General features: G+C 57.5%; 2 protein-coding genes across 2 annotated transcripts; one reads left to right on the top strand and one right to left on the bottom strand.

Moving 5' to 3' along the window:
• The first annotated feature begins 1,097 nt into the window (after positions 1–1,097).
• Positions 1,098–11,675, top strand: SLC34A1 (solute carrier family 34 member 1). The gene is made up of 12 exons (XM_014786069.2): positions 1,098–1,206; positions 1,335–1,484; positions 1,571–1,699; positions 1,771–1,914; positions 2,873–2,984; positions 3,107–3,302; positions 3,386–3,481; positions 8,628–8,697; positions 8,975–9,142; positions 10,356–10,472; positions 10,576–10,700; positions 11,139–11,675. The coding sequence occupies exons 1-12, from the start codon at positions 1,098–1,100 to the stop codon at positions 11,640–11,642; spliced, it is 1,920 nt and encodes a 639-aa protein (XP_014641555.1). The 3' UTR covers positions 11,643–11,675.
• A 978-nt stretch (positions 11,676–12,653) lies between these two features.
• Positions 12,654–15,104, bottom strand: PFN3 (profilin 3). Its single transcript, XM_087429320.1, has one exon. The coding sequence runs from the start codon at positions 13,891–13,893 to the stop codon at positions 13,480–13,482; it is 414 nt and encodes a 137-aa protein (XP_087285446.1). The 5' UTR covers positions 13,894–15,104; the 3' UTR covers positions 12,654–13,479.
• Positions 15,105–15,184: the final 80 nt, after the last annotated feature.

Genomic DNA, 15,184 nt, shown 5'->3' with positions numbered 1-15,184 from the left:
TAGTAGGAAAGAGCTCATCATCCCAAACCCCTCACCTCTGTCCTAACTGTGCCCCTGTGACATCTCAGTCCCAGCCCAGCCTGACTCTCTCCCCCAAAGTGAAAAGGACTCCGGTTCTTCCAGGGCTTGGGATTCAGCTCTGCACAGCCGCCACCCCAACAGCCAAGGACCCTTGGAACAATGTTGGGGTGGGGGCAGGTGTGGGGGCACTGAAGCAGCCTAGGGCACTCCCATCTCAACGGCCAAGAACTCCCGGGGCAGTTCAGGGGGTCTTAAAGCAAGCCGGGGGCTTCCCAGACTTGAGGACAGGGTGGGGGGCCCTTCTTACCTAGACCAGTCCTGGTCTGAACCCCGTTTGTGGAAGAAAGGCTGTCAGTATTTGTTTATTGCTCCGGGGGGGCAGGGTTGGAGGGGGAAAGAAGTTCAGTTGTGAGGAGAACCCAGGAACTCGGGATCTGGGCCAGTGGGCCCTCCTCTGAGCGTGTGCCCAGCTGGTTCCACAAGCAAGCAGGTGTCCATGGCTCCTCACTGCTCTCAGGGTGGACGAATCTCCTCCTGCGCAGCACAGCCCCGGCCACACCACAGCCTCCGCTACTGCCACATGTTCCCGGCCCCTCCCCTCTCCATCCTCATGACCTCTCTTCCCTTCCCCAAGAGCCCACCCCTGCCATGGGACATGCTGGTGGCACTGTATCTGTCGTTAGAACACTTGTCCCCATTGCCATTTTCCATCCGAGGGATTATTTCATTGGCATCTGTCTCCCCACTAGATTTTGAGCTCCCTGGGGGCAGGAGCTGCATCTGGATTTGGTTTCCACTGTACACCAGCATCTAGCTCAGTGCCTGGATAGAGTAGATGCTCAATAAATACTTCCTGGATGAATGAATGAATGATGAGCACCTGAGTGTGCATCTCTCAGGGGGGGTGGAGGTGTGCTTTGCTGGGTGTGTATCTGGGATCACACATCATGGATGTTTGTGCATGTGAGTGTGTGGATGTGGGGTGGGTGTGAGTGTGTATGTTTCCATGACACAGCAGTTGTCATTCAGTGTTGCTGCGGCCCCCTGACGTGCAGGCCCCACAGCGTGTGCCCAGGATGATGTCCTACGGAGAGAGGCTGGGGGGCCCGGCGGTCTCCCCACTCCCAGTCCGCGGGGGTCACATGATGCACGGGCCGGCCTTTGCCTATGTGCCCAGCCCGCAGGGTGAGTGCTGCTCCCACCCTGGACCCTGCTTGCCCACAGCCGCCCACATCCAGGGGGAGGCTTCAACCCCTCCCACCCTCCTCAGGCCCTGGGGCCTCTGGGAACTCCTGACCAGCCTCCCTCCCCAGTCCTGCACAGGGTCCCAGGGACCTCCGCCTATGCCTTTCCCAGCCTGGGCCCCGTGGCCCTTGCCGAGCACAGCTGTCCCTATGGGGAGGTTCTGGAGCGCCATGACCCACTACCTGGCAAGCTGGCCCTGGAGGAAGAGCAGAAGCCAGGTGGGCCTGGGTAGGGGGCGGCAGGGGCATCAGCTGTCGCTGGCCCAGTGCCCAGGCCACCGTGCTCAAGGCTGGCCCATCTCTAGAGCCCGGGTTGGCCCAGCAGCTGCGTCGGGCTGGCGCGACACTCCTCAAGGTGCCGCTGATGCTCGCTTTCCTCTACCTCTTCGTCTGTTCCCTGGATGTGCTCAGCTCAGCCTTCCAGCTGGCTGGAGGTAAGGCCTGGGTTGGGGAGTCGGAAAGGGTTTCTGAAGGGCCTCGGACAACACTGGCTCATGCTCCCCAGGGAAGGTGGCTGGTGACATCTTCAAGGACAATGCCATCCTATCCAATCCGGTGGCAGGGCTAGTGGTGGGGATCCTGGTGACCGTGCTGGTGCAGAGCTCCAGCACCTCCACGTCCATCATCGTCAGCATGGTCTCCTCCGGCTGTGAGTTGGCCCACCAGGGCCAGGGAAAGACCGTGGGGGGCTGGGTGTGCTGGACAGGGGGCTGGGGTGGTATGTCAGGGTGGGGGCACAGGGGGCAGGAGTGGGGACAACGGGCTGAGGGCAAAGGCAGAGCCCCGGTATCTCCCACTCTGTCCTCCAAAGCATGGCTGGGAGTCTCATCCAGGAGGGGTGCCCCAGGCACTAAGAAGGGTAGTACTTCTCAGTGCTGGGGAGCACAACCCCAGGAAGACTCCCCTCCGTATCGCCACGCGGTCACTCATTCCATCAGTCAGGGAAGCAGAACCAGAGAAGTCAGAGAAACAAAACCTGTAGGATATATATGTATATATGATTTACTGCAAGGAATTGGCTTGTGTGATTTTGAGGCTGGCTAGGCAAGTCCGAAATTGGTAGAGAAGGGCGAGCTGGAACTCCTGGGCAGAAGCTGGTGCTGCAGTGGACAGGTGGGATTTCTTTTTCCTGAGAGCGCCTCCGTTTTGCTTGCAAGGCCTTTTATCTCATTGGATAAGGCCATCCAGATTGCGGAGGCTCCTCGCCTGTACTCCCCGTCCTGAGTGCACGGGTGAACGACATCTGCAAACGCCTTCACAGCAACACCTCGATCGAATAGCTGGGGCCTGTGGCCCCGCCACGTCGACACGTAAAACTGACCGTCACACTCGTGCACACACAAGCACAGATACACATATGCATATAGGATATGAGCCCTCACATACACACATCCACACACGTGCAGGTGCAGTGCGTGTACATCAGTTCACATGCATGCACACAGGTAAACACACAGCACACGCCCAACACGTCCCTGTGACCCGAGGCTGGGCAGAGTCAGCAGCATAGTGGGAATGCTCGCTGTAGTGGGTCTGGCAGGAGGTGTTGTGGGGGCAGGAGCTGGATGGCCCCGCCCCGTTAGTTAAGAGGTCCCCTCTTCTACCAGTGCTGGAGGTGAGCTCTGCCATCCCCATCATCATGGGCTCCAACATCGGCACCTCCGTGACCAACACCATCGTGGCCCTGATGCAAGCCGGGGACAGGACTGACTTCAGGCGGTGAGGGGATAGAGTGGTGAGGGGCTGGTGCTGGCTGGCGGAGGGTGGTCCCAGGTGCCAGGAGCCCCAGTGGGAGCTTATCCTGGCTCTGGCTTGCCCTGCAACGTGGCCTCCCCGCTCAGGGCCTTTGCGGGGGCCACGGTGCACGACTGCTTTAACTGGCTGTCAGTGCTGGTCCTGCTGCCCCTGGAGGCCGCCACCGGGTACCTGCACCACATCACTCGACTCGTGGTGGCCTCCTTCAACATCCGCGGTGGCCGGGATGCCCCTGATGTGCTCAAAATCATCACAGAGCCCTTCACTAAACTCATCATCCAGGTGGGGGCAGGGCTGGCATGGGGCTGGGGCAGGGGGATAGTAAGGGCCCACCCTCACTCCTCCCATCCACATCTTGCCCACAGCTGGATAAGTCAGTGATTACCAGCATCGCCACTGGTGATGAGTCCCTGAGGAACCACAGTCTCATTCGGATCTGGTGCCACCCAGACCCCACAGAGGTGAGTCCCAGGTCTGGCCCCAGGTAAGAAGACACCCTCTTTAGACAGCTGACTGTTAGTGTCATCATCTGTTCAAAATGCTCCATATAGACCCAGAGATCACTTAGCCTGGGGACTGCAAGTATGTGGCACTTTTACTGTGATACTGTGTGGATAGCAGACGTTGCTAAGTCCTCCCAGAAGCTTTAGGCAGCCATTACCAATCAATCAGAGTTGGCATGTAACCCATCTAGCCCAGAGATTCTCCAAGTGTGGACTAGCAGCACTCATACCACCTGGGAGCCTGTTAGGGATGCAAAGTATTGGGCCCTTCCCTAGACCTACTAAATCAAAAATCTCTGGGGGTAGGGCCTGGCAGCCTACCTCTCTCAGCAAGCCCTCCAGGTCTGTCCCACACGCAAGTTTGGGAATCACTGATCTGGCTCAAGCCTCTGGTTTCACAGGTAGTAAAACAGGCTCCAAGAGGCTAAGAAACTTGCCAGAGCTGTCCTGTTGTTTCAGGGCCCGAGTGCGGGTCTGGCAGTCTAGGGCTCTCTTCCCGACTAGGGTACCAGCGGAGTTAATCACAGCTCTGTCGTGTTTTGGGGCCCAGGTGGTGTGGGGAAGGGTGGAGAGAGAGTTGTCAGATGCCCAGGAAAGTAGGACTAATAGGAAACGGGCCCAGGAGCAGGACAAGTGGGCCACGTAGAGACCTCCCTGGAGACACAACAGCCACTTGTGCTGACATCGGGGCTCCTTCCCTGGACACTGCCACAGGCGTGCGTCCTCCTGTCCTTCTGCACTGTTCCTGCTGCTTCCCGGCTTCTACTGCCCAGAATGAAGGTCTGTTTGGATCAGCTGGACACTTGTGGACTGGCCGTTACACCCAGCTAACAAGGAAGCAAGCAATTATCACACTTTCTCACTCAGCCGTAAAAAGGAAAATGCTTCATCAAAACCCGAATCTGCAGTATCTGCTTCCCTTAATTATTACACACAAGAAGGAACTCCGTTTAGAACAAGAGGTCAGGAAACTCAGAGCCCACGCCTTTCCCCCTCGTCATCTTCACTCGCTACTTGATGTTGCTGGACCTTTATCCCGGCGTGAACAGAGAACATCCTTTCAACCCGCCCGGCGAGGTTCCTTTGCGTCTGAGTGGCGCACAGCTCCAGCTCGGCCCTTCTGAGTGTTGAAGGCAGTTTGACATCAAAAAGCCCATAAAGGCAGCCTCTGTGCAGGCTTTGTGGCCTCTCTGACACATCTCCACCTGCTCAAGAGCTCTCTGAACAGTCAAAATCCTCTCTACCTCATAGCAAACCTGCAAGTGAGAGAAATTACACACTTTGATCTTCAGGAAAAACAAGACCTGGAAGGGAGCTGCTCGGCCAAGACGGTCCTCGCCTGCTCTGAAATCCCCGCTGCCCACCTGCAGCTGCATTCCGCAGGTCTCCCCTCGCAGCATGCACCACCAAACCTAACCCTCCCGGGATGGGGTCCTCACATGGTGCCGGCGAGGCAGACTGGAGGAACGTGGGGCTCGGCAACATGCAGGAACCGCCTGAGTTCACCAGCTAGGGCTGTCCTGGCTCCAGCTGCCCCTCCCCTGAGCACTGGTTTCTCGTCCCACCTCCCCAAGACCCTTTCTTTAAGAGTAGTGTCTGGCAGATTTTCTTGGCTTGGAGAGTAGCTAGGTGGTGGGATCTGAGCTCCCTGGTCTCCCCTCTCTCTGGGATGGCCCCGTGGGAACGTGCTCACTGAAGACTCAAGTTTTTCCTCCAGTATCCGAGTCTCTGTGTGCTCCCTTCCAACCTGTCCTCGCTGCATCCAGCCTTCACCAAGCTGGACCTGACCTCACCTGAACCAGTCTCCAGGGAACCATGTCACCAAGGAAAGGACTAGGAGTCTGAGGTTTTCCAGACGGTGAAAGAAAAACCAGAGGCAGTTTTAGTGTCCCAACACTTCTCAACATTCTGGGGGTCTGACCCTATCCTGAGAATTACCTTCTTGTGTGGTCACACTGGATTGTCAACCATACCTCCCTGGTTTAAACAAGATATTTTGAGGACTTGCAGCCTGGGAAGCAGGGATTATCACATTCCCATTTTACAGATGAGGAAACTGAGGCTCAGAGAGGCTTGCCCAAGTCCATGCTATTGAGGTAGGATGAAAATCCTGGTGGAATCTGGAGCCCGTGCTCCTGAATCCTCATCTTGCTGCCTCTTCCAGCTGCCAGTCTGGTGTCCCACCATACTTGTCTATTTCCCGCTCTGCCCATCAGGCCTGAATGCCACCAGCTGACCACAGTCCCCCTGCAGAGAGCTCCAGGGGTGGTAAGTGGTGCTCCCAGGAGTTCTACTCTTCACCACCAGATGGCGCTGCGGGCACAGTGATTTCCCGCTGCTTCCAGAAAAACAAAGACCCTGGAACTCCCCTTCCCCTGGAGGGGAGACTACTGCGCGGGCCCATATCCCCAGCATTTCTCCCCAGGGAAGGATTCTTGGAGGCCGACGTTCCTCTGTAAGCTTAATCATCTCCTTCAGTTCCCAGTGCCTCCTTAATTTGGGGTGGCTCTGCAGGCACTTAAATCCCAACTCTCTCTTCCAAGATTCCTCACAACTAGCCCCTGAGGAGAAGTGGGCACGGTTATGGACCTCACACTGCAAAGGAGGAATTTGAGGCCCAGAGAGGTTATGTGTTTGGTCCAGTGTCACACAGCTGAGAGTGGCTCAGCAAGTGTTTGAGCCCAAGGCTGTCTGAGGCTTATTCATTCTGTTCTTCCCAGAGTTCACCACCCCCACCATGTCCCCCTCCCACTCCTCCACCTCACCTCCATCTTGCCCCCAGGCCCAGGAGCGAAGAGCATTTCCTGGAGGTATGCCCCAGACTCTGGGCCCCCCAGCTCTTTACCTAGGCTGGAGCTTCCACCTTCTCCCTCTGCTGGCAAGGAAGCCCCAGGCCTGCTCCCTCCCCTCAGTCTCCCGCACCCAGCCTGGCTGTGCAGTTGACACCCAGGCTGGTTCTCCTCCCCTGCTGCCTCTACACTCCTCTCTTGCACTTTACAGTCTCTGCACTCACCCGTGAGCTCAGCCAGGGCCACACAACCCCAGGCAGGAAGGCCAAGGTTCCAAAACCCCAGAGGTGCTAGCCTTCAGCCTGGCCCTGCCCCGACACTGCCAGCCCCGAGTGGGACCCCAGCAAAGCTCCTATCCTCCTCCAGCCTCCCCAGGGTCCCACAGGCCCCTCCCCCAAGAGACCCCTGGGCCCAGCCCAGACTAGGTCAGTGGGGCACAGGCTGGTCAGGCATCCACTCATCTCAGGGGGGTCATCTGCCTCCAGGGTTCCAGGCCGGGGACCCCAGGAAGGTCCACCACGCTCCTCCCCAGTAGGGCCAGGAACTGCAGGAGCCCTTGATCTTGACCTAGGAAGTCAATCACACACACATAGTGTGATCCTAGATGGGCCCAAGGAGGGAGACGGGTCTGATGCTTATTAGGAGGCACAGTGTACTGAAGGCTTGTCAGGAGCTAAGCCGTATGGTGAAGGCTTCACACGCACTTTCTCCTGTAAGCTTTACAACAGCTCTTTTATTATCCTGCTTTAGAGGAAACAGGCTCAGAGAGGTGGCATGACTTGCCCAAGGCAGTTGGTATAAGAAGCAGGATTTGAACTCAGATCTGCCTGACAGCAAACACTTGGCTCTCTCCCTCGCCCGTGCAGCACTTACCACCACTTTCCCAGCCGGCTTTTCCAATTGAGCCCATCTGAGACGATCTTCTCCCGGTTTTTCTGCCTGCGATTCTGGCCTGGACATGAGGGTGTCCCGAGGCCCCGGTGTGCTCAGCTGGGAATACAGACGTGCACGTTGCCCCACTCAAGGGAGCACATGCCACTAAAATAAACCCTGATTTAAAGCCAGGCGCCATAAATAATTCTTATCTCCATCACATATTTTTTAAATGACACATAGTTTAGAATAAAACCCAAAGGAGCTGTAAACATCAAAGTGCCAGGACCCTTCCTGAGGTCAGAGGGGTGTGGGATGCAGAGCTCTGGGGGGAGTGGGACCAGGGCCCATATCAGGACCCAGAAGAGGCAGAACGTGGAGGACAGGGAGAAGTTGTGGCTCTTGCATTTTGCCTGGGGCCCTGGGAGTAACTGCCCCTTTCTGGGGCTCCATCCCGCTTTTGTGAGTTGGCTTCTCCCCAGCTGAGCCCAGCCCACTTTCTCTTCTCACTGCTGGATGGTTGCTATGATCCTGAGGGAAAGGTAAGGAGCCCCAGGTTGCATTTTTAAAAATAACTCCTCAACCCAAGAAGGCTACAAATTAGTGGTCCCCCGGCCAGACCAGCCTTCACAGAATTGTAAAGTATGTCTTAAAGGAGTAGCCAACATTTACAGATTGGGAGATTTTATCTAAAACTTCAGAGTTGTGATTTCTCTTATGGAATTGGGCCATTTGCCTATGCTGGGCTGTGTCCTTGGATGGTTACAGTGGCCTGGAGGCCCAGCACACACTCCCTACCACTTCCACACTCAGCCTGAGCCCCTCACTTAGGCTACCTGCCTGGCCCTGGGCCCTCTGAACTGGGGGGCCTCCCCAGGAGCCCCCCTCACTTCACTGACACTAGGTGGGGAGGGAAGAGATGTGGGGCCTGAACCCTCTGCCTACTGGTGGTCCCCCGCCCCTGCCCCGCTCTGGACAAGGAACTGAGCAAGAGGAAAATGGAGCTTGGGCTGGGTGCCTTGTGGGAGAGGATGGGGCAAGGACGCTGGGGAAGAGGGGGCACCGAGAGGGACTGGTAATAAAAGATGGGGAAGGGAGAGTTTTCAGAAGAGAGCCGGGGTCAGCAGCATCCCCTGCCAAGGAGAGGTGGAAGGACACAAGGACAAGAAGCCACCGGAGCAGGAGGCCCCTGCAGGCCCGGCAGGAGCCAGATCAGTGGGCTGAGGGGGCAGAATATTGAAGGCAGACCGTGGTCGGATTCTCGTGTGGCAGGGGTTTTCATCCTCATCTCTTCAGCAGAGAAAATGGGCTCAGAGAGGGCAAGCGAACTGTCCAAGGGCACGTAGCCAGGAGGCCCACCTCTATCCCGCCAGCCCCCATCTCAGCCCCAACCCCAGGCTGCATTTCCCTAAATTCCCTAAGTCACTCTCCTCTTAATCTAGGCTCCTACCACTATCCCCAGGGCAGAGGCCAACACCAGCTGGACCCTCGGAAATGCCACCATGGAGAAATGTGAGTGCCTGCAGCGTGGGGTATGTCCAGCCTGGTGGGGGCAGAGCCTGGGAGAGGCAGGGCTATTCCCCACCTGGCCACTTCTGCTTCCAGCCCCAGGAAGGACAGCTGCCAACCAGCCCAGCCCCTGGGCTTGGGTCAGGTCTGCTGTTTAGGCTGAAGGAGCCTAAGGTGGAGCCTTAGGCTCCAAGCTCAAGGAGGTAACAAAGGTGGGGGATTGGGGGTCGAGTTGGGGGGGGGTCAGCTCTCAGCAGCTTGACACTCCTCCGCCTTGCAGGCAACCACATCTTCGTGGACACGGGGCTGCCCGACCTGGCTGTGGGGCTCATCCTGCTGGCTGGCTCCCTGGTGCTCCTATGCACCTGCCTCATCCTCCTCGTCAAGATGCTCAACTCTCTGCTCAAGGGCCAGGTGGCCAAGGTCATTCAGAAAGTTATCAACACTGGTGAGCCCTGAGCAGTGGGTGTGTAGGCCCGAGGATGGGCCCTTCCAGATCTCGCTAAGTCCTGCCACTGCCTTGCTGTGTGATCTGGGAGAAGCCCTGCCAGCTCTGAGCCTCAGTTTTCCCACGTGAACAAAGAAGAGGTTGGACTGGCTGTTTTCTGAGGCCCCTGAGGTGCCTCAGCTAGCTGTCTGTGGCTGCCTCTGGCTGTGGTTCTATTCTAGAAGGTGGCTCTAAAGAGATTCTGAGAGGCCACTGTTTGATTCAATCAACAAACAGCCATTAAGCCCCTGGTGTGCCAAGCTCGATGGAGTGCCAGGGATATGGATGGATCCTGCCCTCAGGGGGCTCACAGCCCAGAGGGGGAGACAGGCAATGAAAATAAATGATCAAGGGGCGATCAACTCAGATAAAAAGAGGAAACTGCCAATGAGAAAGCCAAAATGGCAAATAGGGTATGGAAGAGGCTGCTTTCCACGGGAGGTCAGCAACCTCTGTGCGGAGGTATTTGAGCAGGGACCTAAACGAGGAGTAGTCAAGATGTGGCTGAAGAGCATTCCTGGTGGAAGGGACAGTTCAAAGGCTCTGAGGCAGGAACCAGCTGGGCAGGTTTGTGGCACAGAAAGGTGGCCAGCAGTGCTGGGGGAGCTCAGTGAGGGGGTGGAGCGAGGTCAGCGAGGGAAGATGGACGGAGCAGATCACGGGGCCCGCCGGCTGTGCTCAGAGCCTAGGCTTTATAATAGTGGCACTTGGGGGGTTGTGGGCAGGGGAGTGACACCATCTGATTTTCATTTTAAGCCTCATTTTGAGCTTTCAGGATACTGCCTGGCGCAGGCAGAGGCTGCATGACAAATGCTGGAATAAGGGCATCCATGGATCCCTGGGAGCTCGGAGGAGGGAGAAACAAAGTCTGCCCAAGGGCCGGGGGTCAGGGAGGGCTTCCCAGCGGCAGCGAGACCCATGCTGAGGGTGAACATTTAGGAGTGAGGAGGATATCCTGGGCACAGAGAACAGCCTGAGCAAAAGCGTGATGGAATCAGGCTGAGAAGGTTCTTAATCCAAGATCAGAGAGAGCCAGCAGAAGTCACTGCAGCTGAGCAGGGGACTGACAAGCTTCCACTTGGAAGCTGGCATCCAATACCTCCTCCCCAAGGAAGGTCCCCACTCCCCTCCCAACGCCCTCCCACTGACCATACTGGGACGGGTTTCCTCACAGACTTCCCTGCCCCCTTCACCTGGGCCACGGGCTACTTTGCCATGGTGGTGGGCGCTGGCATGACCTTCGTTGTCCAGAGTAGCTCTGTGTTCACCTCGGCCATCACCCCCCTCATAGGTGAGTGCCCATGCCAAGGCAGGCTGGGGGGGCGGCGGGGCTGGCAGGGACAGGGCTGAAGCAGGGAGCTAGGGAGACTGTATCCTACCCCTCTGCCCCCCAGGCCTGGGTGTGATCAGCATCGAGCGGGCCTACCCCCTCACGCTGGGCTCCAACATTGGCACCACCACCACGGCCATCCTGGCTGCACTGGCCAGCCCCCGGGAGAAGCTGTCCAGTGCCTTCCAGGTGCGCCGGGGAGAGTAGCCCCGCTAGAAGCAGGACAGGGCTGGGACTGGGGTGTGGCACCTGACCCAGAGTGGGACAACATGTAACAGATTTTGACTACCTACTAGGGGCCACTCACTATGCCAGGCTCTGTGGAAACCACACGGGCAAAGTAGACCTGGTGCCACCCTCGAACCTTAGCATCTAACAGGGAGACATTATTCAGAGAACCACACCAATAAGCAATAGAGATGGCGATCTGCACTCTGAGGAAGGGGTGCTATCAGCCCCCTTGGCCCAGTCTGGGGAATCAAGGATGGGGGGGCAGATGGCAAAGAAGTAACTGACAAGCCAGGGGCTGGGGCCAGGCTGCCCACATCAGGCTGGGCCCCTATTATCTACCCCACCCGCCTGGCACAGAAACTGGGACCCACGTCCCCTCCGCCCTCTCCCCTGCAGATCGCCCTCTGCCACTTCTTCTTCAACATCTCGGGCATCCTGCTATGGTACCCAGTGCCCTGCACACGCCTGCCCATCTGCATGGCCAAGGTGCTGGGCAAACGCACTGCCAAGTACCGCTGGTTCGCTGTCCTCTACCTCCTCCTGTGCTTCCTGCTGCTGCCCTCGCTGGTATTTGGCATCTCCATGGCAGGCTGGCAGGCCATGGTAGGTGTGGGCGCACCGTTTGGGGCCCTGCTGGCCTTCGTGGTGCTTGTCAGCGTGCTGCAGAGTCGCAGCCCCGGGCGCCTGCCCAAGTGGCTGCAGACATGGGACTTCCTGCCCCACTGGATGCACTCCTTGCAGCCCCTGGACCGCCTCATCACCCGCGCCACCTTGTGCTGTGCCAGGCGCGAGCCCCGCTCACCCCCGCTGCCTGCCAGGGTCTTCCTGGAGGAGCTGCCCCCCGCCACACCCTCCCCCCGCCTCGCACTGCCTGCCCAACACAATGCCACCCGCTTCTAGAATGCGGCCCAGACTGCTGCCTGCGGCGGGGAGAGGCCTGTGCCTGGTGCCCAGGGTGGAAGGGCTGAGGGGTCTCTGCACTCTGGGCCTTCAGCCGTCCTCATGCAGGTCCTCGGAGGTCTGAGCCTGTGTGACTGAGAGTCAGTATGTGTGCATGGGTGAGCCTGTGTCAGCCTGCACGTGTGTACTGACGCACCTGTGGGGGGCCGTGTGCAGGCTACAGGCTACCTGGGTAAGGTTTCAAGTCCTTTGCACCTGTGTTTGGAGGCCTGCGCTTGTGTCCTTATTACACACAACTCCGACTGCGCTGGGCGGGAGGATGGTGAGTCTGAGTCAGTGACGGGCAGCTGTTTGCTGGAGCAACGATGTGGGTGCCTGAGTCACAGGCTGAACTCTCACCCCTCCCTGCCACCTTCCTTCCTCCTGATACCATCCTCCTCATCCTCACCAGGTTTCCCACAGCACCGCTGCAAACCCCCTCCCCAACACTGCCTGAGAAACAAAAGGAATTAAACTCTCATTGTGCATTTGCAAATCTGTTTGCTCTCCATTTGGGGGGAAGGAGAGACCATGGTTTGGGGTCCAGAAGCACTATCTCCTGCAAGCTCACCCCAACAATTCGCCTGGCCCTGCCTTAATGAGTCCAATCCCTGATTCAGACCCCCTGGGCCACACCCAAGGCAGGTGTGAGGAGGGCTCTCTGCACCTCCCTCCCCGGACCCCACCAGGCTGACCTCCACTGGTCTCTCCCTGCTTCTGGACTCACCCACCTCCCTTCCTCACTCCCTCCCTCTTCCTGGGATAAGATTAGTTCTCCAGAAAACAAGTTACAGGTGGGGGCTTGTTTGGGCCCCTGGGGGAGGGTGGAGATGGGCAAGAGAGGCCATGCCCTGGGACCTAGCACACAGGGGGCAGGGACCAGCCACTCTCCCAACTTTGTCCTCTACCTTTGGGCAGTAAACCAGGCCTCATTTAAACCCACCCAATGGTGAACATGAGAACATGATGTAATCCATGCAGAAATAGAAGTATAATGATGTACACCTGAAATTTATACAATGTTATAAACCAATGTTACTGTAATAAACAAAAAATTAAAAAAAAAAAAAAAAACCACCCAAGCTTTTCAGTTCCTCCTACATAGGGCCACTGGGGCTGAGGCCTCCAGAGGGAGAATCAAGGGGTGGGAGTGGCAAAGTTCCTCCCTCTAATCCAGGAATATCTCTGGGGCCTTTGGAACCCAAGGGGCAGGAAAGCTGTAGCGCCCCAGATCCAGCTGTGATGTGTGATGGTCTTAGACATCAGCCTCCCCACCACCACCCTCTTTGAGGTAGGTGGGGGGAGATGCAAGGATCTGGGAGCCCCAGAGCTGCTCTCCAAGCTCCCAGCCCCACCCGGTCATCCACTCACAGCCCTTGCTAGTGCTTTCTCGTGCCAAGTGGCAGGAGTGAGAGGCACACTGGCCTCCAGCCTGGGGAGGAGTGGAGGAGTGGGGGAGGGGACTCCGTTTACTGTTTGTCCTGCACAGATGTGCAAAAAGTTTTGTGGGAAAGGATTGTAAAGCCTCAGCTAGAGGGTTTGAGAAGGCCACTCCCTGGGACTCTTCCTCAGCTGCGGTGTCTCTAGGACCCTGAGAAGGTGCCAAAATGCCGAGACTCTGGCCTGGGGAGACGTAAGGAAGCCTCTGGACTCATAATCTCAGCCCGCCCCCAAGTAACCCTCTGCAAAGATCTTCCAGTAAACCGGTTTCTTCATCTGCAACAACCCCCCACACCACCAGAGGACGAGTCTGCCACGCCCAGGTCAGACTTTATTTTGGCGCCGCCTGGCTGTCCTGCTACGTTCCCTGCGCACGCAGCCCTTGGATCAGCTCATGCACCATCTTGTTGAGGATGCCTCCGTGCACGCCCCGACGGCCCATGAGTACGAGGAGCGCGCGCGGCGTGTGGCCCACGCAGACGGCGCGCCCGTCCAGCCCCTTGGTGCGCGCGTCCAATACTCCGTCTCCCTCAGCCAGCAGGTGGTCGCGGATGAGGCAGCAGCGGCGGCCCGCCACGCTGAGGCCCGCTTGCAGGAAGGTGCGCCGGTCGGGCCCGGTGAGCACACCCACCTCCTGCGGGGAGATGGCCGCCAGCAGGCCCCCGGGCCGCGATGCCCACACGCAGCGATTGTCTGAGTGGCCCACGATGGCCACGTCGTCGACGCGCTGGTCCCGCAGCACCGCGCTGATGTAGCCTTTCCAGTCGCCCATTCCGGCTCAGAGTGCGCCCCTCAGCTTGCACTTTCGAGGAATGTCCGGCTGCGCCGCGTGCCTGGAACGCCTGGGGCACTATGACGTATGTGGGGGCGGGATTGTGACGTTGAGGCACGGCGACAGCGGCTACCTACTCTGGAGAGTGTGTATGTGGGGGAGGAGGCTCGTGTCTTAACACCTGGTGGAGTCCTAAAGTTAGCCTGAAGGAGGGAATCCTATTGATTGTCAAAATAACTCTGGAAAAACCAACTTAAATGGCCCGTTAAGCACAGTAGGCATGGGTTTAAGAACAAAGAGATGCCACTTCTGGAAAGCCAGACCTCTGGGCCTGGTAACCATTCAGGCCCCAGAATGTGGTTCTCAAACGTTGGGAGCATGCAAATCTCCTGGAAAGCTGTTAAACAGATTGCTGGGCCCCCAGCTCAGAGTTTCTGATTCAGTAGTATGGGAGGTAGCCAGAGAGGATGCATTTCCAACAAGTTCCCTGGCCACGCTGCTGCTGCTGCTGGTCCAGGAAGCACACTTGGAGGCCCACCGCCCTAAGGCAAGTTGGGGAGGGGGTGAGGGTCTTCCACCAAGCCAGCCCTGTGGGCCTACGCCACTGTTTCAATCTTAAGCACTTCTCATCGTGCTTCTCAACTTCAGCTGCACAGGGAGTCACCTGGGGAGTTTTTTTGTTTTGTTTTGTTTTGTTTTGTGAGGAAGATCAGCCCTGCGCTAACATCCATGCTAATCCTCCTCTTTTTGCTGAGGAAGACCGGCTCTGAGCTAACATCTATTGCCAATCCTCCTCCTTTTTTTCCCCCAAAGCCCCAGTAGGTAATTGTATGTCATAGCTACACGTCCTGCTAGTTGCTGTATGTGGGACATGGCCTCAGCATGGCCGGACAAGGGGTGCATCGGTGTCGCCCGGGACCCGAACCCTGGCCCCAGTAGCGGAGCACGCGCACTTAACCACTAAGCCACGGGGCCGGCCCACCTGGGGAGTTTTAAAAACATACCACGACCCCGGCCCCTTCCCTAGAGACATTGATTTAATTGATCTGAGGTGGATCTTGGGCATAGGTTCAGAAATCTCCCTGGGTGATTCTATGTAAAGTCTAGGTTGAGAACTGCTGCTCTATAAACTTAAAATATTACTGCTTCATACGAGGAATCTGTGGTGTCACCTTGCACAGGGCTTGGTACACAATGCGGCTCAGGGACGTCAGCTGGACATGAATCTCAATCTTGCATAAGATTTCAATAGAGTCTGCTCTCTGAGGGGTGTGGAGACGTTGTGCTCTGG

Source organism: Ceratotherium simum, chromosome 4 (assembly GCF_057802395.1).
Source record: "Ceratotherium simum simum isolate JZ-2026a chromosome 4, ASM5780239v1, whole genome shotgun sequence".
Lineage (NCBI taxonomy): Eukaryota > Metazoa > Chordata > Mammalia > Perissodactyla > Rhinocerotidae > Ceratotherium > Ceratotherium simum.
Note: the sequence above shows the minus strand (reverse complement) of the source record. Positions and strands in the feature narration are given on the sequence as shown.

Coding starts and splice junctions, on each gene's coding strand:
- SLC34A1 (XM_014786069.2), top strand. CDS start 1,098: ATGATGTCCTACGGAGAGAGGCTGGGGGGCCCGGCGGTCTCCCCACTC. Junction 1,207..1,334: donor CTATGTGCCCAGCCCGCAGG/GTGAGTGCTGCT, acceptor CTCCCTCCCCAG/TCCTGCACAGGGTCCCAGGG. Junction 3,303..3,385: donor TCACTAAACTCATCATCCAG/GTGGGGGCAGGG, acceptor TCTTGCCCACAG/CTGGATAAGTCAGTGATTAC.
- PFN3 (XM_087429320.1), bottom strand. CDS start 13,893: ATGGGCGACTGGAAAGGCTACATCAGCGCGGTGCTGCGGGACCAGCGC.